The sequence below is a fragment of the Ambystoma mexicanum genome, chromosome 9 (genome assembly GCF_040938575.1).
Source record: "Ambystoma mexicanum isolate Mex_15411 chromosome 9, UKY_AmexF1_1, whole genome shotgun sequence".
NCBI lineage: Eukaryota > Metazoa > Chordata > Amphibia > Caudata > Ambystomatidae > Ambystoma > Ambystoma mexicanum.
The window spans coordinates 872807589-872832670 of record NC_090931.1 but is presented as its reverse complement, the minus strand read 5'-3'; the positions used below and the strand labels follow the sequence as shown (position 1 = coordinate 872832670).

At 46.5% G+C, this 25082-nt stretch overlaps 1 protein-coding gene across 1 annotated transcript in view; it reads right to left on the bottom strand.

Annotated features, from left to right (window-relative positions):
* RAB17 (RAB17, member RAS oncogene family) overlaps positions 1–25082 on the bottom strand; it is a 138909-nt gene that overhangs the window by 54534 nt on the left and 59293 nt on the right. Inside the window, exons 2-4 of the mRNA XM_069615979.1 lie at positions 18500–18703; positions 16664–16815; positions 5593–5718 (exon numbers count right to left, since the gene is read on the bottom strand). Of these exons, the coding sequence (XP_069472080.1) occupies positions 5593–5718; positions 16664–16815; positions 18500–18650 (429 nt within the window). The 5' untranslated portion in view covers positions 18651–18703. The remainder of the gene's footprint in view (positions 1–5592; positions 5719–16663; positions 16816–18499; positions 18704–25082) is intronic.

Here is a 25082-nt window from a genome sequence, read left to right as displayed (position 1 = left end):
AAATGCATGAAACCCCTCGTGTTCCAGCAGCCTAATTTTAAAGGTTGCAATGGATTAGTTATCTTGTCTGAGATCTTCTCCTAAGATGTCTCAGGGTGGATCTTCTTTTCCAGAGATTGTTGCTAATATTTTTGTCTACGATTGCTCTCAGTTTTTAGCCAGGACAAGGGCACAGTTTTATCCGCCCTTGGTGTTCCATGGCTCCTTAGTGTTTGATCACTTCGTGATGAATCTTGGAACCTTTTGCTTCGCGCATACTTCTGATCCTGATTGCTTTGTGCATTCTGATTTCTCTCAGGTTTTTCACTTTCCACTTGATTAGGTCTATGGATTTTTAGTTTATTCGTTATTTGCATTTTCTGCGTGGGGCAGGCATGAGGCATCCTGCTGATGTAACGGACACGGTTATCCCTGGTCATTTGCGAGGGTTCCTTTCCGTTACTTACTTCTCTCTGGGAACTTATTTTTTTTCTGGGCTTGTGTGTTTGTATGCCTAATGTCGAATAATTTGAAACCCACTTCCAGAAGGTTTTTGGTTTCCTTCAATAGACGAAATTTGGTACTTTCAGATTCAAGATGTATATAGGAGTAGTCTGTTCTACCTGACGTACTTGGTTCGACTATCCATAGGTCCTTGTTTTGAATATGCTTCAGACTGGGGATTTGGGTTAAGATTCTAATAATATTAGTTCTATTCATGGTCAGATCGTTCCATCTTGAGTTGATGTTTTTCAACCTTAGAGTAAAATCACTCACAATGCGCTTTGTCTCCTGTTTCCGATCACTTTCTGATTCGGGTCTTCTGTCATTTTTTCTCTTCTCATTCTCGGCAGAAATATGTCGGGAATATGAATCCGAGATCTTTTGGCCTGTTTCCCTTACAGGCTTTGGACTTTTTCTCTGGTCAAGCCTTTCCCCCTGTTTCCGAGGAAGAGGAGGTGCGTTCGAGGATTTGTTCCTTTTCCAGATGTTTGTGCTTTCTCTGCGCACCGGGTCCAGTCTTTTCTTGTCCAGAGCGTTTGTCCTTGAAGTTGTACTCTTCACGGACTCCAGTTTTTGAGATTTTTGGGTATTCACTGGTGACTTTGACGACAGAACAGATTGACGATTGGTACTTTCTTAGGGGGTTCATTATTTGAGTTTTCTGTGGTTGATACAGTTGCTTTTCTCTTGGATGGTTTTTTTGGGTGGTTTTCAAGATCGGTATCGTCGATTGTCAGAATACTACAATCTGACTGGTCCTCAACAATAAGGACGGGAGTGGTTTTTTTTAAACAAATAATTCGTTTTTCCATCGTAGGATTCTGGTGTGTACTTTGAGTCTCTTTTATTTTATGCGGGACATCTTTTTTCTTCGCCGCAGCATTGGGTAGTCTCTTCTGAGCTTGTGATATGTTTTCCTTTTTTAGAGTTTTGACTGACTATCGATTTTTGCTGACTAAATATACCATACGTGAAGTTCTTGGTGTTTTTCTCGAGGCCTTTGTTTGGTTTTTTTGTGCCTTCTATAGTTTTTATATAAGAAAAGGGGTTAGGCACTTGTTCCACCACTGGTTCTGTGGCAGCGAATTGACTGAGCGCTGAACGCACATCATCCTCCTCCAATATAGCTATAATGGCGTCCAGAGGTTCGATCACTAGATTACTGGCTGGAGTCCCATTTTCTCGATCTTGTAGAGTTATCACTCTAGTTGCCTCGTGTGAGGTGGTAGACGGGGCTGCTGTAGTGCCAATTGAGTGTTGCGTCCGTCGGTTTGTGCGTTCCTCGACGTCTGAATCTGTCGGATGGTTATAAGGTTCTTGCTCGGCAGGCCTTATCCCACGTACTCTATCACCTGCTTCAGATCCTTGGGACCCCGTAATGAAGCCTTCCAGATATTGCAGTTTTGACTGCATTGAGGCTAGCATGGTCATCTGATCTCGGAGCGTGTCGTTAATGCTCTCGTACAGCTTAGAGAACGGTGCCAATGCTATCGTTACTGTCGACGTTATAGTTGTTAAGTCCAAATTTTGGTAATCCAAGTGTTGGGGAGAGGAGGGCAGAGTTCTACTCAGTCTGCGCATCGGTGTAGGCGTAAGGATCAGTGAAGATGTTTTTGTTGATTCAATAGCCATTTCCTTCATGAAGTTATTTAAGTCTAACTCAGTGATCTGCACAGGGTTTTTTGCCATAAGTAGTTGTGTCGTAAATGGCTGCTGTTCAAGGCTGATGGCACTATTCGTCACTTCATTTTTTTGCTCCGAGACGTGGCAGTATTGGTTGAGTGGGATCTCGGTCACTTTATTACTTGGCTGTTGATTCTGCCACCTGACTTCAGAGTTTGCAGTTTCGATTATTGTATTATCAGGCATTCTCTCTTGATTAGGCTTTTCGCCTTTCCCCTCTTGGAGTTCACCATTTGTAGCCAGAGATGTAGATTTGTTTGAATAGTGCCATCTAAGTGGTGGAGCGACAGATGCCGCTGTCATAGATACAGTGTTTCCCAGGGGGCCCAAGCTTATCATGGGTTCCTCTGGGATGTCTCTGACAGTTGGTACATCTGTCTCTGCATGAATGAGGCTCTCTAGCATTTCATTGTCCGACAGCTCCCGCTGGGGATTTGATCGCCTTTCCATTTTTTTCCTGAAGAAGTCGTTCAGTAGTGCCACTGTGCAGGGCTTAGTTGGAGCGGTCTTTGGGCCCATTTTCTTATTTAGGGGGACCTTTGGTCTTGAGGTCAGTCTTCTTCTGACCTTGTTATGGGTGTGTCGCTGAGTTTTCGTTGGCATCAAGAGGAGTGATTTAGGTTGGTCATCGTTATGTACTCCTTGTTTTTCTTTTCTTTTTTCCGGTAAATTACCATTTGTGGACACACCACTGCAGAAGTTCTTGGGTTCCCACTTAAAGTGACTGCTTCTATTAGAACTTCAATTGCATCTTTAAGTTTGCAGGACGCTGAATCTAATACAGCTGGATTTCGATGCTGACTTTTTCGTTTTATTAGTTCTTCGTTCTTACTAATTGAGGCACATGATTTTACAGTGCTTTCCTCTGCGGAGCTCTCCCGCACTTCCGTACTTTGGACCGTATGGACTTGAGCGGCACATACGAATTCCACATTAACCTTCTTTGAGGATGACGTTAGCTTCTGTTCATTGTCATCTGAAGTTATAGGCGAATATCCCGTTCTTTCACTGATCGTTGTCATCCGTGGCTCAAGCCCAAAGGTGCTTTCCTCTCGGTCGGTGCGTTCTGCCTGCTTCTCTGTGTCCAGGATCAGCAGGTCTACATTCTCAGTGCTGGTCCGTTCATTTTTACAGTGAGTACCCTCCTCTAACGTGGGGATATGTATCATCTGCTGATTCAGATCCACCACTGGAAGTGACATACATCGAGTGTCTATTTGCAAATGATCATTCTGAGTCCCCGACACCAGTCCCGGGGCAAAAGATGTTACAGCATCAGAGAGGAGAATATCACGGTTGTGAAATTTAGGCGAAAGCCTAGCGCTTTTTGATTGGTTTTCCGCAGTCAGATCTTGCTGGGTTGACGAGATGGTCCGTTTCGGCACTCGTTTCAGCACCGCAGACTTTTCGCCATGCCTCTTGGTGTTCGATCTTCCCGTTAGCGTTTCTTTCAACGGTCGAAGGACGCGGCGAGTGGATTCTGCCTCTGGACTCGACGGCGCACAGGTAAGGCGGGGTGGGGGAAGCGGTACGGATAAGGAAGGTAGGAGAGAGGGGAGTGGAGAAAGCACGAGTGGGCAGGGAAAAGGGAGTGATGTCGAAGACGTCGGGGCACGGGTGGGAGAAAGTAGGGAAACGGGAATAGTGAGACACTTTTCGGGTATAGAAAGGGGAAGTGATGCCATACCTGTGCCCGGTCTAGGGCTGTTCGATGGAAGCAATGCGGGCTTTGGAGGCGATGAAAGAGGCGGTCGCGGGCTTTCCATAGTATAGTTCGCCACTTTCGCCACCATGGCCATGGTTTCCATCTCAGGGTCGTGAGGCTGCGAGTCCATGTTGGCCAAAGAAACCGCGGAGACCAATGCTGCGGTCATGACACGGTCTGCACAGTCTGCAACTTCACTCAGCAGCTCACTCCGCGGCCGCGGCTTAGACAGGCTTTTAAGGATTTCAGGTAAGCTGGGAAATTAGTGTCCACTGCAGAAAGACTCAGGGTCTGCACAGTCTGCAACTTCACTCAGAAGCTCACTCCTCATTATTAATTCTCTCCCTTTTTCTTTTTTCCCCTTTTCCTTTTTACCTTTTTATTGATTTCTTTCCCTTTCCTACTGGCTTTATTTGTCTTGCTTTCTATCTTTTTTTCTGAGTCTTTTCTGTCATTGTTTCTCCCTTTGCTTTTTATTTGCTTTTCGTCCTTTTCTGTTCATTTTCTTTTTCCCTGTTTCTATTTCTGTTATCACCTTATTGTTATGTTATGTTATGTTATGTTATGTTATGTTATGTTATGTTATGTTATGTTATGTTATGGGAGCTTACAAAGTGCCGGCAGCCCGCAGGCATCAGGGCACTGATAACAAACAACATGTAATGGTCACATTTGGAATTAATGTCTGTCTCACCGGGTTCTTATTTTGCTAAGCATTAAAGTTTACTTGAAGAGGCAAGTCTATTGGGGGTGATGGTGATTAACTGATAGTGCCTGATACAGGGTAGAAGATGGGTTTAAGATAAAGCTGCTGAAGGGGTGGTATTGTTCTTAATGGGAGATTGGGGGTAGCTTTGCCCAACTGGAGGAGGTGGGTGTTGCATTCTTGCCTAGTGGGGCGATTCTGTGCGATGGATGAGGAAAATGCATCTGATGCAGATGTTTGTACCCAGTGGGAGGATACCGCCTTATTACTGGGAATGGTTACCTCTGATGCAACATCGATAACTGCCAGCTGGAGGGGGGACGAAGCCTGATGGCTTAAGTTTGTTTGGATGAATATTCCAATGTTCTCCGTTCTGCAGTACAGCACTGGCTCATCTAAACACTAGACAATTCTTTGAACCCAACTTTCTGGCCTTCTCCACACATTGTTTTGCTAACTCATCCATGTGGTCAGTACTTGCACTTCTTTTGTCTCAATTAAAGCACTTTTAATTGGATATCCGTTTTTATGCATCATTGATTGCGCTATGAGATCAATACAATGCCCGACTGAGAGTGCAGCATGTGCTTTGGGGTGATTAACCTGCATGACCTTGATAGAGCCTTCTCGCTCAGGGTATTGCACAACCCTTGGTGTGACTTGCCACTCTGAAAGCTGCAGAAACCTCATATGCACGTATGTTATGTTATGTTATGTTATGTTATGTTATGTTATGTTATGTTATGTTATTGGCATTTATAAAGCACAACATCCATCCAGAGGCATCTTGGCACTAGACCTCAGTACTACTCCTTGCTCTGAGTGCAGCACATACCTGAGATGCACTTGTGTAATATTATGTTATGTTATGTTATGTTATGTTATGTTATGTTATGTTATGTTATGTTATGTTATGTTATGTTATGTTAGTGGCGTTTATGAAGCACAACATCCACCCAGAGGCGTCTCGGCACTGGACCTCAGTGCTACTCCTTGCTCTCAGTGCTGCACATACCTGAGATGTGACCTGTCGCTCTGCAGAGAGATCTGTCTTGTTGCCAATCAAAGCGATGGTGATGTCCCCCGCCGAGAACTCTCGCTCCAGCTCCCTCAGCCACAGCTGTGCCCTGATGAAGGTCTCCTGCAGAGAGGTGACAGAGAAAGAGGCAATGGATAAGGGCCAGAGGCAGGGCCAAGAGACAGATACAGGGGAAAGGGCATGATGGAGATACAGGCGAACAGTACAAAACAGAGAGCTATCAGAGGGCGATGTGAATGGTGGAGGTAAGAAAAGCAGGCGACAGATGCAAGTGGTAGGGCATGGGCAGGGACAGGGTTAGTATCTCTAAGCGAGAGAAGCAACAGGAACTACGGGTTGGTAGCAAGACCAGGAGCAATAAACAACAAGCATTAGCAATTAAGACATTTTGGGATTCTGTGTAGGCATGGGAAAGGCACTTGCCAAGGCACTGCCATAGTGGTATTAACTGGCCATAGATGGGAGAAGGTGCAAAATGACGCATGTACCTGTACATCTAATACCAGTGACTGGCAAAAGCCTAATACTCATACACAAGCCAAAAAATGTTGGCTTTGCCAATGCTTGTTTTTAACAGGAAGCCAGAGAAGCACACATTTAGTGTGTATAAATCGAGTGGCTGAAGACAGACCTGGTTAAGGTAGTTTTATTGCACCAGTAGAATGCTTACAGCTCCAATTTAGTCATTAACTCTCGGAAGACTGCTTTAAAAAAACACTGGCGAGCACTTTGAGTACAACGTTTGATGGTAAGGCTTGAATAAAAGGAGATCAACAAGTTCCCATTAGCAGGTGTTTTGGGGACGAGGGGCGGGAGCTGGGTGCGAAAAGCCATGGGGATTAGCATGACCATGGGTGAGCAAATAACCAAACAACACCTTCAAGCTTTCTGTCCCTGCTCATATGCATTTCTCCCCAGCTGTGCTCTAATGCAATAGTTTCGGCTTATAGGTGGTGGTGCTACCTAATACCCCAAACTAAAATCGGAAAACAGGAGTTTCAGAGAAAGAGTGAAGGGGTGGTCACAAAGAATAAGGGCAGGAAACCAGAAGGAGATAGAGGCAAGAGATAGACAGGACTCAGGGGCGCACAACTGAGTGCCGGACTGGAGGCAGAGGGGCACGTTCACCCTCCCTCGTTGGTGAGTTCCTCATAGTTACAAAAGCGAGGTATATTGATGGGTTACTGTTCTCGGAGCCGTATATCAATGAAGAATGCCAACTGGTGGGCAATTCAGAGTGCCTTATTGTGCCTTATTGTGAAAATGGGCTAGTGAATGCATGTGATAAGACAAACATGTATTGGTCTGGCTGGGGAGAAGTGCCCCGTCCCCTAATCTGTTAACCACCCTCGTGGTGGCAAGTGCGTGACTCCTGAGCTGTGCACGGTGGTTGTGTGGGTTGGTACCCAATGCGTGAAGAGAAGATGTGCCCAACAGTCGTTACTCCGGGTTTTCGCTGCCTGCTCTGTGATTGGCAGATTGTGTCGAAGGTGGTCGAATGGAGGTTACATGTTTCATAGTTGCATGGTTAAATGGTTACATGATCAGTAAACATGATACACTCGTTACATATATGCATAATGATGATGAGTATACTATTTTAGCAGAAAAGGTCATTTTAGTTAATATAACACAGTGGCACCAGGTAGCCATCACTGGAAGATGACTTCCACAACAGAGCCACTGAGCAATGCATTGTGGGTGTGCAAATTAGCTCAAAAGCATTGTCATACCAAGAACTGTCTGTCTCTTATGGCAGTGTTATTTATACATATAGCTTTAGCAACCCAAAACAGACACCCCTCGACGATGCAGACAACCACATACACGTACACATTTCACAACAATTAGTACCCTGATGGGGGCGGGGGAGGTGCTAGCCAATCAGGAACCATGAGCTGCTATAAGCTTGCGTTCCAAGCACCCTGTGTGCTACTCAGCCAGCACCCTCACATTCCCTAACTCCCACCACCCCTTACCACCCACAGGCAGGTTCTAAGGACTCTTTAGATAAAAATAAAAGGGACCTTGCGCAGTGGTTCCTGAAGCCGCTGCATTTTTAAAGTCAATTTTGCTTGTTGATGACTTGCAGAATACTGTATAATGAACCATTTTAACCCATTATTCAAAACATTGTCTCAGAGGGAGAACTTCTCCCCCACTGCCCGCCCATCCTCCACACAAGCCCTCTTTCTTTGGATGGGGCTCACTCGCTACACTTGGTCACTCTTGCATACTTGTAGCAAATGTGTACACCCTTCCAATAACAAAATTCACCAGCTGCCACTGGAGGCTGGTACATTTGGGTGCCAGGGACCAGACACCACCCCCTTGTTTCTACACTCGGTGAAAGATTTAAGCTTGGATTAAAATGCATACTTACATCTTTCACCTAGCACAGTGCGTGCCTGCTGCCACTGCAGCAGCATGGTCATCGTGGAGATCGTGCACTCCAGACAGTGGAGTGTCCTGTGCTTTACTGAAGAGCAGGGGACAGGGGGTGGCCTCAACACGGCTCACAAAGGAGCCCTAAAGTTTGTGTTACGCCACTGGACCACACAAGTATACTATTGGGAATTTCTCCCCTGGTATAGCCTGGCACGGTGAAATGGAATTCAGGCCCTGCTGGGTGGGCACAATACGTAAGAAGAGTATAGTTAGCCCGGTTTCTTCTCAGCAAATGGACTCTTCCATTTTTGTCAACTTTTGGCTGGAAGTTGGAATGCAGTCAGCGGCAAGGAGTGACCCCATCAGGCATTCGCCATTTGTTAACCACTTCATTGCCTGCTCCGAATGTAACCCAGGCAGTCTATTTCCAAGAACCTCTTTAAGTGCTTTGATCATGTTTTCCACTTAGCCTCGAGTTGAAGGCTTTCCAGAGTCTGGAGCCCAGATCTTCCAGGGACCTTCCTCTGCATTTGCTCAACGTAACAGTACTGGTCTTGATGTAGTGGGGCGCTAGCTTCTGTAGGTATCCCTGTCCTATGCGCCGGGAGTCCTTGTGCATAGTTTCGAGGATTCTGATTCAAGAACCATTTTCTCATGAGAGGGATACATTATGATCGATGTACTTAATATTAAAAGAAGTACAGTGCAAATGGTAGTAGATATGGCTTTAAATAGCCATAGAAGTATGCTGTGGGTGTGCTTAAGTGACTTCTAGAGTTACTGGAGAAAAGGGCCAATTTCTGCAGTTCTGTGTTTTGTTCTGCTTGATTCGCACCCGAGGAAGGTGGCTCAGCCTATCAGGTGGCTGGAACAGCGGGTGAGGACAGACTGTGTACTTCTCGCTGTTTCCAGCCACCCAAGGCTCTTCTGTGGGTGGCGCCATCTTGAATGTAGGGAGGCACCAGGGAGCCTCTCCCTGTTGCTTGCCTCCAAACATCCCCACTCTCCCCCTGACTCCCCAAAATATACCATACCCTTTCCCAACCTTCCTCCCTCTTCACTTACCGGCTGGACAGGCGCCAGAGGTCCTGCTGCCCGCGGATGTCGCCATGAAAATGGAAAGGGGTCTACGTCCCTTTTCCTATGGCTGCGGCCATCTTGTTACTTTTTATATGGGAGATTGGGGTTGCAAAATACGCGCCCAGCCATCTCCTTTAAAAATAAAAGTCAACCATTCGCTGGTAACAGCCCACAGCCCTCTCAGAGGCCCAAACGAATGGGCCATTACCAGCCATGTCCGCCCATGATGCAGGGTTGATTGTCATATTTTAGCGCCTTGAGATACTTAAGCATGATTCGACATAGAAGCTAGGGTATGCCAGCTATTAGCCGCTCTCATTGATTCATCCTTCGTCAGATCATATACATTTCTGAGTGAAAAGGGTGAACTGTTTTCTCCCTGTCCCCAACATAGATAGAAAAAAAACACATAGGCCCTCATTACGACCTTGGCGGTAGCCATGCCGCCATATTGGAGGCATGGCTGCTGGCGAAATCGCGCCCGGGTCCACGGATTGAGGAATTACCGGGCCATTCCAAGTTCAGAAGGCCCGGTAATTCCTCCATCCAAGGACCCGGACCCGGTCCTTCCCCATTCCCATTCCCTTAGGGCAGAATGGGGGTCGGGAGCATAGTTGCACCGGCACTGTTGATAACGGTGCCGGTGCAATCACGAGTTCTGCTCGCAGGTGCCGCACAGCCCGCCAGGTAAGACCTGGCAGGCTGTCAGGAACCCGCGAGCAGACCTCGTAATGTGGCGGCCCGGTATGAACGCTGCTGGTGCCTCACAGGCACCGTTCACACCTTGGCCGCCACTGTTATAATGAGGCCCAATATCTTTCTTTTGGGTACACTAGCCAAGTCTAACCATACATTTCTTGCCAAACACCATTGCCCTGTGCCCAGTAAATATAGGACCTGCAGATGTGAAACCTTTTTTTTAAAATCCTTATTGCTGCGATAATTTCACAGTAATCATTTCCAATAACAGAAATTCCTGTGGTAGATTAGAGGTTAAACGATTCCTGTGATAATTGGAAAAAATACTCAGAATTAAAAAGTCTTCCACCTCCTCACAGGCACTCAGCATGTGTTCCCCTTCTTTTTTCCAGGTCCCCTGACTCCATGCAATTTACTTTTCCCCCCCCTAAACCCCCCATTATCCCATCACTAATTGATTCATGTGACATTATTTTCTTAGCGCGTCTTGCTAAATTTCTGCTGTAATCTTGTGAAATTCCTGTGGTCTTTCCCTGACAAATCAAAAATGTTCTACTCATACCTGGCTCCCCAACCCACCCCCAAATTCTCAACTTCACATGGTGTCTTCTTTCCCACTTCCAACCTCTAGCCTGATGTGACTGCTATGGCTAATACTATTGGTATTAATACAGCGCCTACAGCGAGGCCTTTTAAGTGCTGTGGTTCAAAACCATTAGTGTTCCCACAGGAGTGACTACATAAACAGAAGAGTTTTGAGTCTCTTTCTGAAGTCGAGAATGTTATTAAACTTTGTAAAGTTGTGGGGGACTTCATTCCAAAGGGTGATGGCATCCCTTTTCCTCCTCCAAACAGCGTTGTGATTACTTTCATTTGTGCCTTCTCCCTGTAGTAGGCAGTAGGCAGGTTTTCATTTCTGAAAAGTCTCTCACCCTCTCTGCTGCAAAGCATGAAGACCGATATATAAAGGTTATAAGGAACAGGGAGGCACCCCTATGTCTCTGTTGAATATTTTAAAAACTACTGCCCCACATTTATTCTTATTTGGTCCAAATCTGCCAAGCTGTCTTCATGCTATGGCTGTCGAAAAACTGCACTTTTTCTCTATGGGAAAATGAATGATGCAAGGCTGAAAAATGCGTTTTTATGTTTTCTTAATAACTTTTTCATTTTTTGACGAATTGTTCCCAAAGTTTCCATTTGGGTGGGGGCTTTGGGGGCGGGGACTTGTCAAACATTGGTTTAGAAAATTTCATCCAAATCCATCCAGCAAGTCAAAAGTTATTAGCCCCTCTGCCTCAAAGCACCAAGACCGATTTAAAAGTTTTAAGGAGCAGGGGCACCCCGTTCTCTATCAAATATTTAAAAAAACTACTGGATGAATTTGCCCCAAGCCAATGAAGGACATTAAGTCAATGTTATTTTTGCCCAATTTCTTTTTTATTTGGTTCAACTCTGCAAAGTGGTTTTCACACTACATCGATAAATAAAACACCACTTTTTCTCTTTGGGAAAATGAATGCGAATGGGCTGAAAAACAGCGTTTTTATGTTTTCTCAACAACGTTTTCATTTTCTAATAAATGTTTCCCAAACCTTCCAGTTTAGTGGGGCTCTTGAAAAACTTTTGTTTGGAAGATTTCATCCAAATCAATCCAGCAAGTCAAAGGTTGTTAGCCTTGCTCAGCCTCTCTGCTGTAAAAAGCACTGAGGCCGATATAAAGGTTTTAAGAAGCAGGGGGCACCCCGTTCTCTGTCGAATATTTTAAAAACTACTGGATGAATTTACCCCACACCAGTCAATAAATTTAAGTCCATGCATTGTACCCATTTTGTTTCTTATTTGGTCCAAATTTGGCCAGCAGTTTTCACAATACTGCTGTTCTAAAACTGCACTTTTTCTCTAACTGAAAGTGAATGGGCTGAAAACTGTGAAACTGTGTTGTTTTGTTTGCCTAATAACTTTTTAATGTATAACGTTTTGTTCCTAGAATTTGCAGATTGGGTGCGGTTCTTGACAAAGATTTTGTTTTGAAAATTGTATCCAAATCTATCCAGCAAGTTAGAAGTTATTAGCAATAGAAATTTGGGGAAAGTGTGCTACTTTTTCATTTTTGAAATGCCTCTCAGCCTTTCTGCTGCAAAGCACCATGGGAAAAATGTAGCTATAATTTTGGGAGAATGGGCACCCTCTTCTCCATCAAACATTTTAACAACTACTGGACGGAATAACCCCAGACCCTCCTGGAAATTGAGTTAACGCTTCGTACCCAAGTTGTTTCGTGCCTGGTCTAATTCCATTTAGGGAGTTTTGCTGTGCACTGCGCAGACATTTTGAATTTTTCTCTATGGGAAAATGAATGGGAGTAGGCTGAAAACAGCGTTTTTTTTGCTTTCTTAATAACATTTTCATTTTTTAAACAAATGTTTTCCAAAACGTCCAATCCCGAGGGGGCATGCAAGTCAAACGTTAGTTGCAAATAAATGTTCTGGTTTCCTATTGAACTTACTACTCACCTTAACTATAGTCTGCTGCACTATAATTTGATTTAGGGGTGTTTAGAGTCGGGGAGGCAAAGGAGTGGAGAGGGGAGTGGGGGAAGGAAACACCCCCATTACAGACAGAAAACAAAAAGGAGTTTGGTCATGGTCGACAAAAAATAGTCAACCAATTTTAAAACTGGTCGCTTTAAAAACATAGAACCTTTGAAGTGTACGACGAAAAAGATGGCTAATTATGCAATGTTGTGCCTATAACCTAAACCAGAGTTTATGCGCACCCAGCATGAGACATAGTGATCAGAAGTTAGTTTCAAAATCAAAGAGTATGGGCCTCATTACGACCCTGGCGGTGCGGGGTAACGGCACCGTAAACCCCAGACCGCCTCATTACGAGGTACCCTTGCGGGACCTGGTAAGTAACGCCTGGTCAAACCAGGCGTGCTTACCGGGTTCCGCGAGGGGAAGAGGGAGCAAACAACGGGCCAACTCGTAATGGCCTGTTGTTTGCTTCCTCTCCCATTCCCATTCAGCCCTATGGGGGCTGAAATGGGAATGGGGAAGGACCGGGTCCGGGTCCTTGGATGGAGGAATTACCGGGCCTTCTGAACTTGGAATGGCCCGGTAATTCCTCAATCCGTGGACCCGGACATGATTTCGCCAGCAGCCATGACTCCAATATGGTGGCATGGCTACCGCCAAGGTCGTAATGAGGGCCTATGTGTTTTTTTTCTATCTATGTTGGGGACAGGGAGAAAACAGTTCACCCTTTTCACTCAGAAATGTATATGATCTGACGAAGGATGAATCAATGAGAGCGGCTAATAGCTGGCATACCCTAGCTTCTATGTAGAATCATGCTTAAGTATCTCAAGGCGCTAGAATATGACAATCAACCCTGCATCATGGGCGAACTTGGCTGGTAATGGCCCATTCGTTTGGGCCTCTGAGAGGGCTGTGGGCTTACCGGGTTCCCGATCAGAAGCCCGGCATTACCGCCTCCCGCGAATGGCAATTACCGGCCCCTGCATCTCGTAATGGGCCGGTTATTGCCCAATCACGGGAGGCGGTGCCGGTCGCGAGCATGGCGGTAGCCGTGCCTGCCATACAGGCACAGCTACCGCCATGCTCGTAATGAGGCCCATTGTTGCAACAGTCACTGAGGCCACTGCCGAAGAGCATAGCTAGTTAGACCTCAAGAAACTATGCAACATGTTCAACCATGGTCACTGGCCATGACTGAAGGCCATGGCTAGTGGGATCAAAAGAAAACTATGAGTAGAACATTTGCAGTTGCCACGCCTGAAGGCCAATGATAGTGGGCCCTCAGGAAACTACAGTATAGAAAAACCCTTGAAATTCTGTAAACAATTATTTGTTAAGAGAGGGTCAAGTTGATCAGATTTAATGCAACAAAACCCTTGAAATTCAGCACTTGCATTTCAATCAAGTCCACCACGGATAAACGAAATGCTTCACACAAACCAAACAGTGATAGGGGTAATGGCCAAGAGAGAGCCAATAAGGAAAAAAGGAACTGAGGTGAATGGGAGGACCATAGAAAGAGGAGGGGGCACTTGGTGAGTGCCTGTGAGGACACGGAAGATTTTGAGGTTTTCGAGCATTATCGGGGGAATACCAGGAAAATCCCAATGCAGCTGTAGGTGTAGTTCATTGCCATTATCAGAGGAAGATCGTGAGAGTCCCGTGGGAATGGGGAGACAGTAAAAAAAAAGTAATTTTACACCTGCAGTGATAACATCTCCTAGGCAGGGGTTAATAGACCTCTGTGCCCAAGGTCATGGCTAGTGGACCCCAGAGAAACCTATTGGTGCAATAAGAACCCATCTCTAGTGGGCCCCAATGAAACCTATTGGTGCAACATATAGAGTGGCCATGGCAAAGGCCATGGCTAGAGGGCCCAAAAGAAACATATTGGTGCAACATATACAGTATCCACTTCCGAAGGCCATGGCCACCTGCCATGACTAGTGGGCCACATAGAAACCTATTGGTGCAACATGTACAGTATCCACAGCCAAATGCAAAAGCTAGTTGCCCTCAAAGAAACCTATTGATTTGACACGTACAGTCGCCACTGCCGAAGGCCATGGACAATGGTTACGGCTGAAGACCATGGCTAGTGGGCCCCAAAGAAACCTATTGATGCAACAGGTACAGTGGCCACGACCAAAGAACATGGCTAGTGGGCCCTGAAAAAACTATAGTATAACAAAACTCTTGAAATTCAATTAAAACATTTTACTTATGAGAGAGCTAAAGTGATCAGATTTAACGAAGAAAACACATAGCAACAAAACCTTTGAAATTCAGTGAAAAAAACCTTTGTTAAGGTGATCACATTTCATGCAAAAAAAAATGTAATTCAGCAATCACGTTTCAAACAAGTCCACCTTAACTATGCACCCCCTGATGCACAGCCACTGACCACAATGATAACAACACAAAAAAAATTGCAACCGTAGAAAGAATCACAATGACATCACAAAGATAATTGCAACCGCAGAAAGAATCCTTTGTGGGTAAAGTTAGAAGAAGCAGACCCTAACTCGGCCAAAGGTGAGGCCAAGGGCAAAGAAGATCTTGTCAAATACTGCAAAGACAGTCATAGCAGAGATAGGAAAGAGACAGAAAGGTTTGTTGAATATATTCCTTTTGCATGGTGAATCGATCTGCGGGATCCTACAGAAGGGAAAACAGTAAGATCTTGTTCCGGAAGGTGCAAATACAGGGAAGCATCTTGAAAAGGAGTCCACAGTGGGATCAAAACATCATAGCATGATTCACTCCTCTGAAAGGAGGCCTGCGGGACAATGAGGAATGAAGGTAGGAACCTCTACGGCTAGAGCATTGGACCCAACACCTCTAAGCAATGTTCTAATCCAGTATGCAAAAGAGAATCCACTGGAAGATCTACTGGACGACTATAAGAATGTCCAATCACAATGGGCCTCATTACAAGTGTGCCGGTCCGGTAACAACGGGGCCGGTAAGCCTACCGGCACTGCTGTTACCGTACCGGCACACTACAAGTCTGCGAGCAGGTGCCGCACCGCCGGCCAGGTCAGACTTTCCATCATCCCCATCCCCATTCCCATCCTCATTCCCATTCCCATTGAGTCCTATGGCACTCAATGGGAATGGGGATTTACATTTACCGGCGCCTGACTTCTCAGAGCACCGGGGTCATAAAACCTCAGTGCTACTGGGAAGTCAGGTGCCGGTAAACATTGCAAGTCCAACCGCAACCTGCCGGTTTTACGGGCACGGTTATCACCGGACTTGTAATGAGGCCCAATGTCTTAGACTACTTTGGATGCTAGAAGCATAGCAAACACCACTGGCACCCTGGCTCGTGTACTAGTGAAATGTGGCAGAATCAAGGACTTCTATGGGGTTGTCCAGGACGGCATTTGCCTCACCACAGAGATAAAGCTCTGACATACAAAACAAACCTATATATTTTAAATGCATAGACCTAACTCCAAACAAATTATTCATTTCCTGTATTTAACATTGCCATTAGGATTATACAGTAGTCAATGAGTGGGAAAATGCCAAGGCAACCTTTTACTGAAGATAGGACATTTATTTATTTATTCGAATTTTAAAGCGCTCACACAGCCCGTGGGCATCGAGCGCTGTTACAGGAATATGTCTAAATTGCGTATTTATAACGCACTTAAAATACCCAGAGGTTTCCAAGCGCGGACCCAGGGATGGAACCTGTGTTGCTTCGTGTCGTCTTGTTTCCAAGGCGAGCACGTTGCGGCTGAGCTATCCTCCCGGGACATTGCAAATGAGATGTTTGCAAGGAAGTGTGAATAAGGATTTCCTATTGAATTCAGACTGGTAATCTTTCCTTGAAATGTACCATGATTGATAATAGTTCTGCACAAATACTTAGTGCAGCACTAATTGTTGATTGTTGTTCGGAAGCTCCCGTGTGTCATACATTCAATTACAAGGTGTATATGAATTGCTTGCCCACCTTTGCCTATATGGCCCAGCGCAGCACTTCCCCAGACATCCTACCCTGTGCCATACCTCCAAGTGGAAATGACCTCAACTTAAACTCATTACCTTTGTTAAAAGGAACACAGCATCTTTAAACACAATTATGTTAACTTTGCTGAACTTCTTTTTCAGTATATACACGTGCATAACAAAATATGTAAATGTTCTGGTGTGGATTACATTATAGTTGTGCTTATTGTAATTGACCGATCCCAAAAATGAAACTAATTGTTAAAAAAGAAATCAAAACTCATAATGTAGCACGGGGAGGGTCATAATCACAGAACCAAACAACTGGTTTGAATTTTAGCATATTCCAGGGGGGGAGGGAAGGCCACTCTCACCTTACTAGTGACATCATACACCAAGATGGCAGCATTGGCACCCCTGTAGTACAGGTGGCACACACTGTGGTACTTCTCCTGGCCTGCCGTGTCCCAGATCTCAAATTTGATGGTTGTGTTGTTCAGACACACCAGCTGAGTGAAGAAAGCACCTGGAAGATAAATCACGTGTTCATTGATCCATCCATTGGCATGGAAAAGCGTGGTTTCTTTACGCGACTGGATTAACTCTACAGGGCGTGGTCACCACGTGATCACCACGGGAGTGCAGCCTATAACCTGTATTTTGATCTCATTTTTACAACACCACAGAATCTGACAGTTACAATGAAGCATTCTGGCAGAGCCAGCAGGTCCCCATCATCAGAGAGTCAACAGTTCTGAGAAGCATGTGCAGTAGCACGTGGGGCAACTGTGCTCAATACAGCGGTGTTAAGAAAATTAACAGTCGCTGTCCAAGCCTGCATAGGCCTAAATGCGGAACCTGGGGTGTTTTCTTTAATAAGTCACTTTAAGTGTCCTTAGCGGTCTGTGTCTCTCACATGAGACAGGTACCCCGGTCCCCTGACTACAACCACGTACTTAATTTTGGTTATAGTGAATCTGCTAAGTCGAACAGCTAGTCAAACGAGCCACATTCTCAGCAGGACAGAAGCTGTGCATCTGAAAGCCAAGACTTTCTGAACGGTATCCAAGAATATAGTGATCAGAATTCTGAGCTAGTGGTGCTCCTCTATTGGAAGCCATATTTGCTGCTACTGGGATGAAGCTTTTGCCAGTGATCGCCAACTCATCGAATAACCAGTAAATTGCCCGGAACCCCCAGGCGTTATCAATTGTGAAATGTATCTCATTTGAGTAAAAACATTTAAGAGCTGCTAGGTGCCAGGAAATTTAGTTTAGGCTTTCCATCAGAAGAGCTGGTAAGAACTAACAATCTAAAAGCCTATTTCATATTGTTGGTCAATACGTTTAAAAAAAATAACATTTGTGCACAATTCCGAAATACTGCATTTCATGAAAAAAATATACTCTAACTGCTTTTATATTTTCACTCTCCTGTCTGTGGTCATACAACCTCTCTGAAAATGACCCTCATATACCTACATGCTAACAGCAAATAAGAAATACAACATGTAGATAAAAGGATGAATGGGTAAATAGATAAAATTGGAAATGTGCAATGCTTGAGAAAAGGCTCGTGGAATCCCAAACGTTGACAGGGACCATGACCCACGGGAGCATGAGAGCTCATAACTAAACCAATCAGATTGCATAGTTTATATCTGAGACCCTTGGGGATTGTGACATCCTCTCTCCTCTACTGTTCCCAACCTGCTCATTGCTTTTTCCTGATCCATCTAATCCGCAGGAAGACCGCACCTTCCCCTGGGACACATGGAAGTCAGGTGCAACCTAACACAGAGGCCACGTGCTGACCCCGCAGGGCCCAATGGCGGTGCTTACAACATCCTGCGTCAGAAACATATAACACTGCACATTTTACCAAAATATATTTAATGTAAATAAGATACACCGACATAAAACATGCAGAGTTTAGTGCATGTGAACTCTTAATTAGAAGAAAGTTCTTGCAGAGTCAGATACTCTCCTATGACGTAAGAGTGACATGAGGAAAGCGCTGCGGTAGAGATCAGACATCAGAATATGCCTTTGGTTTGTACTTCCTACTACTTCAGATGAGGGCCTGGTGTGTAACAGGTGACTTGCAAAATGGTGTAAAGCAATTGAAAAAAAGCACATTTTGTGTTTGATGTTCCATATACATACTTAGTCAGACAATCAAAGGGCTGCTTCTGCATCCCCAGTACTTACAGCCCACAGTCGAAGGCAGCTCCCGGAAGTCGTCCTTGACGTATCGCATCACCAGACTCGATTTACCAACACCACTGCTGCCCAAGACCACCAGTTTGAAGCTAAAGGGCATTCTCTGACACTCAGACTCCACGATGCACTCTGCGCTCATCTCCCAAATCGTGCTTACCGGTGTGTTGCACTGTCACCAACCTTGTGAGTCACCTGTCAAGAAAAGGTCATGGGGGATGTCAAGAGAATAAGATGAAGAATCAGTCCCCATTTGTGAGAATCAAATGCACTGAAATGTAAACAAATGTATCAAGCTGGAATGCCACGGTGTGCAGTCATAATATCGAGAAAAAGAATGTCGAATTTTTTATTTTTTTATTTACATGGTTTTTTTTGGGTTCCGGGGGTAAAAAAAATGGGTAAATCCACCCTTGCCCTCGGCTCATTATCAGACTTCCCACCCACCCAACTGCTCAGCTGAGTTGGGACCTATCCTTCGGGCTGAGCCATTCAATCCACGACTAATGAAGGAGTTGGCACCTTTCATTTTCCTCTTGATCTCCTCAGCCTGTATCAAGTAGGCCACCATCATATCCCATTTGAAGAAACACCCACTAACCTGAACAACCCAGGTATTATTAACCCACCTGTCTCAGTCCACACTATTCCAAAGTTCTCAAACTTTTAGCCTTCGGTATCATGACGGACCAGGTGGAAGCAAGCAGATTTACTACCCCCTGCTATATGGGCTCCACGGTAGACACGCCACAGATGCAGTGCTCACCAATGTCTCTTATTCCATCACTATGGATTACCAAAGACATCTGCCCCCTCTCCTCGTTGTCCTTAATCCTTCTGCAGCTTTTGGTGCCATTGTTCTTACGTCCCTCTTTCTGGTTTTTCTGCGTCTTGGCCTTTAGGACACCGTCCTCACCTGCAGTGGCCCCTGCCTGTCTGCCTGCTCCTATTTATTTCCCGGAACAGCGGGTCCGCCCCCAACACTGCCTTCCTAGCAGAATTCCCACATCGGTCTGTCCTTGGTCCCCTCCCACTTCACGCTGTATCTCACCCTCTGTCATCTCATATCATCGAGCTTCCACTGCTAATCATAGCTTCTTCCGCTTCCCTGTCTGTCACACCTGAACTATTCTCTCTTATCACTGCCTATCTGGTATCTGTCGCAGCACTGCACAAAGTTCAGTTCCTCTAAAACAGAAGTGTTTTTATTCCGGTCAACAATGCCACAACTCTTATCCACTCGACTTCAGTGGTGGAGCCACGGAAGGGGCATGGCCGCTCCCCGTGCTCCCCCCCCCCAGGGCACAGTGCGCCCTTGGAGATTCCCGCTGGTGCCCTATTATCTGCCCCCTCTGGCACCAAAAGCTGCCTCTGCCACCGCTCATCTTTATTGTTTCCCCTTGGCCTCCTTACCCCATTCCCCAAAAATCTCAATCCATTGGTTCTCTTTTGCAGAGGTGTAAACATTCAGCACTTCATGACCTCCACTACTATGGCTGCCAGGCATAATATCCTGAACATAGATAAAATTTGTCCCCACCTCACCCGCGAAGCCAAAAAAATTCTCATTGCCACCCTGGTTCTCAGCAGGCTGCATCACTCCCTCCCCCAGAGGCGTTGCTGGGGTGGCTGAGGGGGCTATTGCCCCGGGTCATTTGGTTGTAGCCGTGGATAGAAGCTCAGGTGCTACAACCAAAAGGCTAGGTAGCCCTCAGGCCCGACAATCCGGACATTAGCGTACCACAGATCTTTTTCCAGAAATAGCAACACCCCTGCTTCCCCCTTCACTCTTTTGCTCCTCTCTGGAAACTAGTGAACTTTTTTTTGCCCATGCCCTCTCCAACCTCACTGGACTCTGGACCACGTCTGTGCACCGGTTTCCTGTGAGGTGGTTATCCATGCAAAGTCAATCCCTTTTCCAAATCCCTCTTTTTTTTTGTTAAGTTCATGCACATTCTATCTCGTCCTCCTACATGACTTAATCTGGCTTCTGCTGCTCACCCCTCGCACTATATGCTCCCAAGCTCTTCTCAAGCTAATTGTCCCCTTTTCACCTTGTGCTCGCTCACAGGTTCGTTCCATCATTTTCCTAACTCATTACTACTAGACCTCAATACATCAAGGGCCTCATTACGAGTTGGGTGGTATTCTGGTGGTAAATCTGCTGGAATACTGCCCAACTGAATTACTGTTACCGTCACTTGGTCCGGTAGAATTACCACTGGATAAGTGGCAGAGTTAATCCCCATGTTTTAGAGTCCACTGGACTCTAAGGGGCATTTTTGGCAGAATTACCGCCAGTGGAGTAATTCCACCGATTTTGTCGATTGTCAGTGTAAAGTGGTAGGAGTTGCCTCCAGCATGATGCTAGGGGTAAATCCCCCAATCCAGGGCCATACTCGTACTATGGTGGTGTGGGAAAAGTGGCGGTAATTCCATTACTGCCATTTTTTTCCTGCACCGCCATACTGGTAATGAGCCCCCAAGACATTATGAGCGTTTCAACAATGATTTGCTTGAAGGTCAAACTTAAGAGCCGCCTTCTCTCTCATGGGGTCCCCAGAGTGTGTTGGGGCTATCGCCCCGCCTTCCCCTAATGGTCGCCAACCATCGCCACCACTGATTGCAGATCTGTATCTATCCTCATGTACGGAGGAAGTGTTTAAAGCCTGTCTTGTGATCCGGCTCCAGCTGATTTAATGTATTAATTAATTACTAGATCAAGATTGTGTAAAGGTTTGTAAAGCATGCAGCAATGGGACTGCTCCAGCTATTGTTAATATGGCCTTTTTTACATTACTTCTTGGCAAAGCTCTTTTCATTTTCCACACATAAATACAAGTGCATAATACGTGATTGTTCTGAAAGCCCACGCCTGGCCCAGACGCAAATCCCAGTGAGGATCCCGTGCTGCCGCTGCATACACCTGGACACACGCTTCCCAGGGAACGGCGAGTCATTTCACTGGAGGCACCTGGCCAGTCATTCTCCAGGGAGCAGCTGCTACTCTCGTGGTACACACCTGGCCCTGACTCCCAGAGTCACTGATAAATAAGCAAACTTTAAATGGGCCCACGCCACCTATGATGATCAGCACCTGCTGTCCTGAGTATGACTACTAGAAGCAACTGGGCCGCAATGACAAAAACAGGAAGCAGGCCTTCTCTGACTGTGCCACGCCTACTGGAACACAGTGCCAGCGGCAATCCGACCATGCCAGCACTGCCAGAGCTCATGCAGTTCAGGAGTCTTCATTCAATACTTGGTTGACACTTAGACTCCCTTGCATTTCCCCATCACATTCCACCTCAATAGCCGAACAACCTTTGCCACATATTATAAGCCCCCCCACCCATTACCTCATAGGTTACCCTCAACAGCATGTAAAGTCCTCCATTGCGTCTTAGCAAGGTCCACCCTATAGAAAACCCAGATACAAATATAATATTACACGTTCACGTGCAGAGGGCACGGTTGGGGCCATAGTGGTTGGAGCTACACAAGTTTGCAGATTTGGCCTGCCCACTATTCAAGCTTTTAACTTAGGTGGTGCCCCACTAGCCAGACCCTAGCAGCGTTTGCAATCTAGCCTTGAGAAGGCACCCTATTATTGCTAGGTGTGGGGGTACGCTAATTTCGGGAATTTTGAGATTCGGGGCTAGCTGGCATTTTGGTCGTGGCCCCTAAGCTTCTACCCCAGGCAACAACCAAAAGACCCAGGGCTATAGCCCCCCATCCTCCACCCCGCCCCCGAGCGACGCCTTTGATGACTCCCCTCCGACCCCTCTTTTCGCCCCACCTGCTGCCTCTTCCGGGGCCCAGCTTTCAATTCCTGGAGCCCTGGAGACACGACACGGCAACACTCCAGTGTCACTGATCACTGCAGGCTGCTGCCAGACAACAAAGCATTGTTTTGTTAAAATGTGATTTACATTTTTTCTTCCAAAAGAAAATATTAGCAATAGCGTTCTGAACAATACATCGGAGTGTCGAATTAGTATTTGGCGGCATGCTTTAATGGTGAGTCTGGGGACCCCCGACCTACTGTTTGTTTTTTCGTAGAGTGAATTTGCATGGAACCGTGGGCGTATCCAGGGAGTGGCCTAGGGTAACACGTGCTACCTCTGGAATCTGATTGGCCACCCCTTGTGCCAACCCATTATCCTAAATTGCCACGCGCGTGTGCACGCGCTACTACTTCATGCAACCCCTGCATAAGTCAGTGCCCCACTTGGGCCACTCCAGTCCAAAGAGTCTGGACACACCACTGCATGTTACAGACAAATCACTGCAATGGGAACATGCAGCCCAGGTTTACTTTGCAATAGAAAACTCACCTATGTGTGTCAGGCCTCGTCTCTAGTCAAATACGCTTCCAAAGAGTCCTTAGTCACTTGCTCTTCATGGCAACGCCCCAAATAAATATTAGTTTGAGACATGTTAGCCCCCCCTCCCCAAGTTGCTCATCCCACTTAAAACACTGCCAACTTGTGTCTTTGAGTTGCTGTATTTGGAATTATTTTTATTAGTGTGCTTAGAAGCAAGAGTAATGGATCCTGAGGCACTATATATCACGTGATATTATCATTATATTATTACTTAGCAATATGAGTTTTTCGCTCCATCAGCCACGCTGTGGTTCTCTTTTTCGTGGATGAAAATGGTGCTGACATCTTGGGTAGGGCAAGAGGCGCGTTCTATCTTGAGTGAAAAATAATTGCATGCAAAACTGTTCCAAATCATCTTTAGAGATTGCACAATACGTGGACCAACCACCACCCAGAATACAAAGGTGTAAAGCTGGCATTATATTGCGTAAACTTAAATATATATTTATGGGAGCATGAAGGCCAGGGATGGACTGGAACCAAAATAGGCCCTGGAAATAATGTTCAAAGTGGCCCCTTACTACACATTTTCAGCAAACCCAAGTCGTTTCCTAAAGAGAACATATGTAAATAAAATAGGTCACCACACAAAAGAGGCCCAGGTGCAGAGGCCTACCAGGAAATCTCCAGAGTTGCCTATAGGTCAGTTCAACCCCAATGAACGCTGCAGTCTTTTCGATAATCAGGGTTGGGGTTCTATGTTTCAGAATACATGGCTCAAGTCGAGGGCACATGCAGATGGACGGAGTCCCCCCACTTTTTTCAGGAGTCCCCCACTTATTTCAGAGGGAACCTTGATATGCTAATTTCTGGTGATGGCATATTCAATTGGTAGGTTATTGAGTCCCCCCCCACTTTATTTTTTAGGACTTGACCCATGGGAAAAACATCATGTCATGGCTTTTCCGTGTCGTCCTCCTCCTCCACTCAACAACATGCGTGGTCGCCTTCGCCCCTGCGTTCCTGAATTATTTCTCTCACTGCACACAGCGCGCCCGGGCACTCGCCGCTCCCTGGCAATACGCGGTTGCTTTCTCGGCTCACACCGCCAGGCACTCCCTACTCTAGTGACTCCCGTCTGCATGCCATGGATGTGGGCATTGGCAAGTCTGAGTGTCTCTACCGATGACCCAAACCCAGCCTCACCTTAACGTCCAGCGTACAACCGCGGCAAACAGACACCGTCCACGCACAGCACAGGGGAGGGCCCAGCGGGCCAAGAGCAGGTCCAGCCGGGCACAGAGAAGTGAACGGACCGGAAGGGCCAAAGCCGCAGCCTTAGGGGGGTGAGAGCAAGGTGTGGGTGCGTGCAGCACAGGGAAAGGAAGGCGCGTGAATACAAAGCCGACTAAAGGGGTGGGGCAGGGATAGGGAAGGGTCAAGACACCGAGGAGGGCAAGCGTATCCTGGACACGGACGGCACAGAGAAGGCCCGTGCCAGTGCCACCGAGTCTGGGTCCCGCTGCGCCCAGGGCAGGATCCACCCGTGTGTGATTACAGAGGCAGGAGGCCTGTGCCAGCCAGAGGAGAACCCGCTGCATTCGGTGTCAAAGTCCCTTTATTAACATAGATGAAAGGATGTGGGCCAGGGCTCGGCCTGGACGTTAGCGGCCCTAATCCATCCTATCTCAGGATACAGTTAAACCCCGCTAGTCCAAGGATGGGGGCTGGGCTCGGGGGCTGCGGGACAATGGGCACAGCGGGACCCTCATTCCTGCGCAGTCCTCCGAGAGTTAATCTGTAACCGCCTCCCCCCCACACACTGATAAGCCCAAAACAAGTAAGCACACCCAGAGAGGACACAATGGTCCTCATCACGAGTCTGGGGGTAACCCTTAAATGTGGCAGTAACGCTATTACCGCCGCATTTAAGGGTTTGTCAGGTCATGGCCTCTGTGGATTTCCCCCCGCTCAGAGATGGTGGGAAATCCGCGGCAACAGTGCCGAATATTCGGCGCTATTACCCCCGGCGGGAAATCCGCCAGCAGTAATAGCACGGATTTTCCCCATTGGGCCCAATGGGGAATGAGGAATTCCCGAATGGGCCCAATGGGGAATGGGCACTAGCCCTACCGCCGAACTCCCCAGCGCTAATAGCGCTGGATCACGTGTTCGGCAGTAATGTAATTCCCCATTGAGACCATTCAGGAATGCCCCATTCCCCATTGCGCTCATTCGCGCTCTTA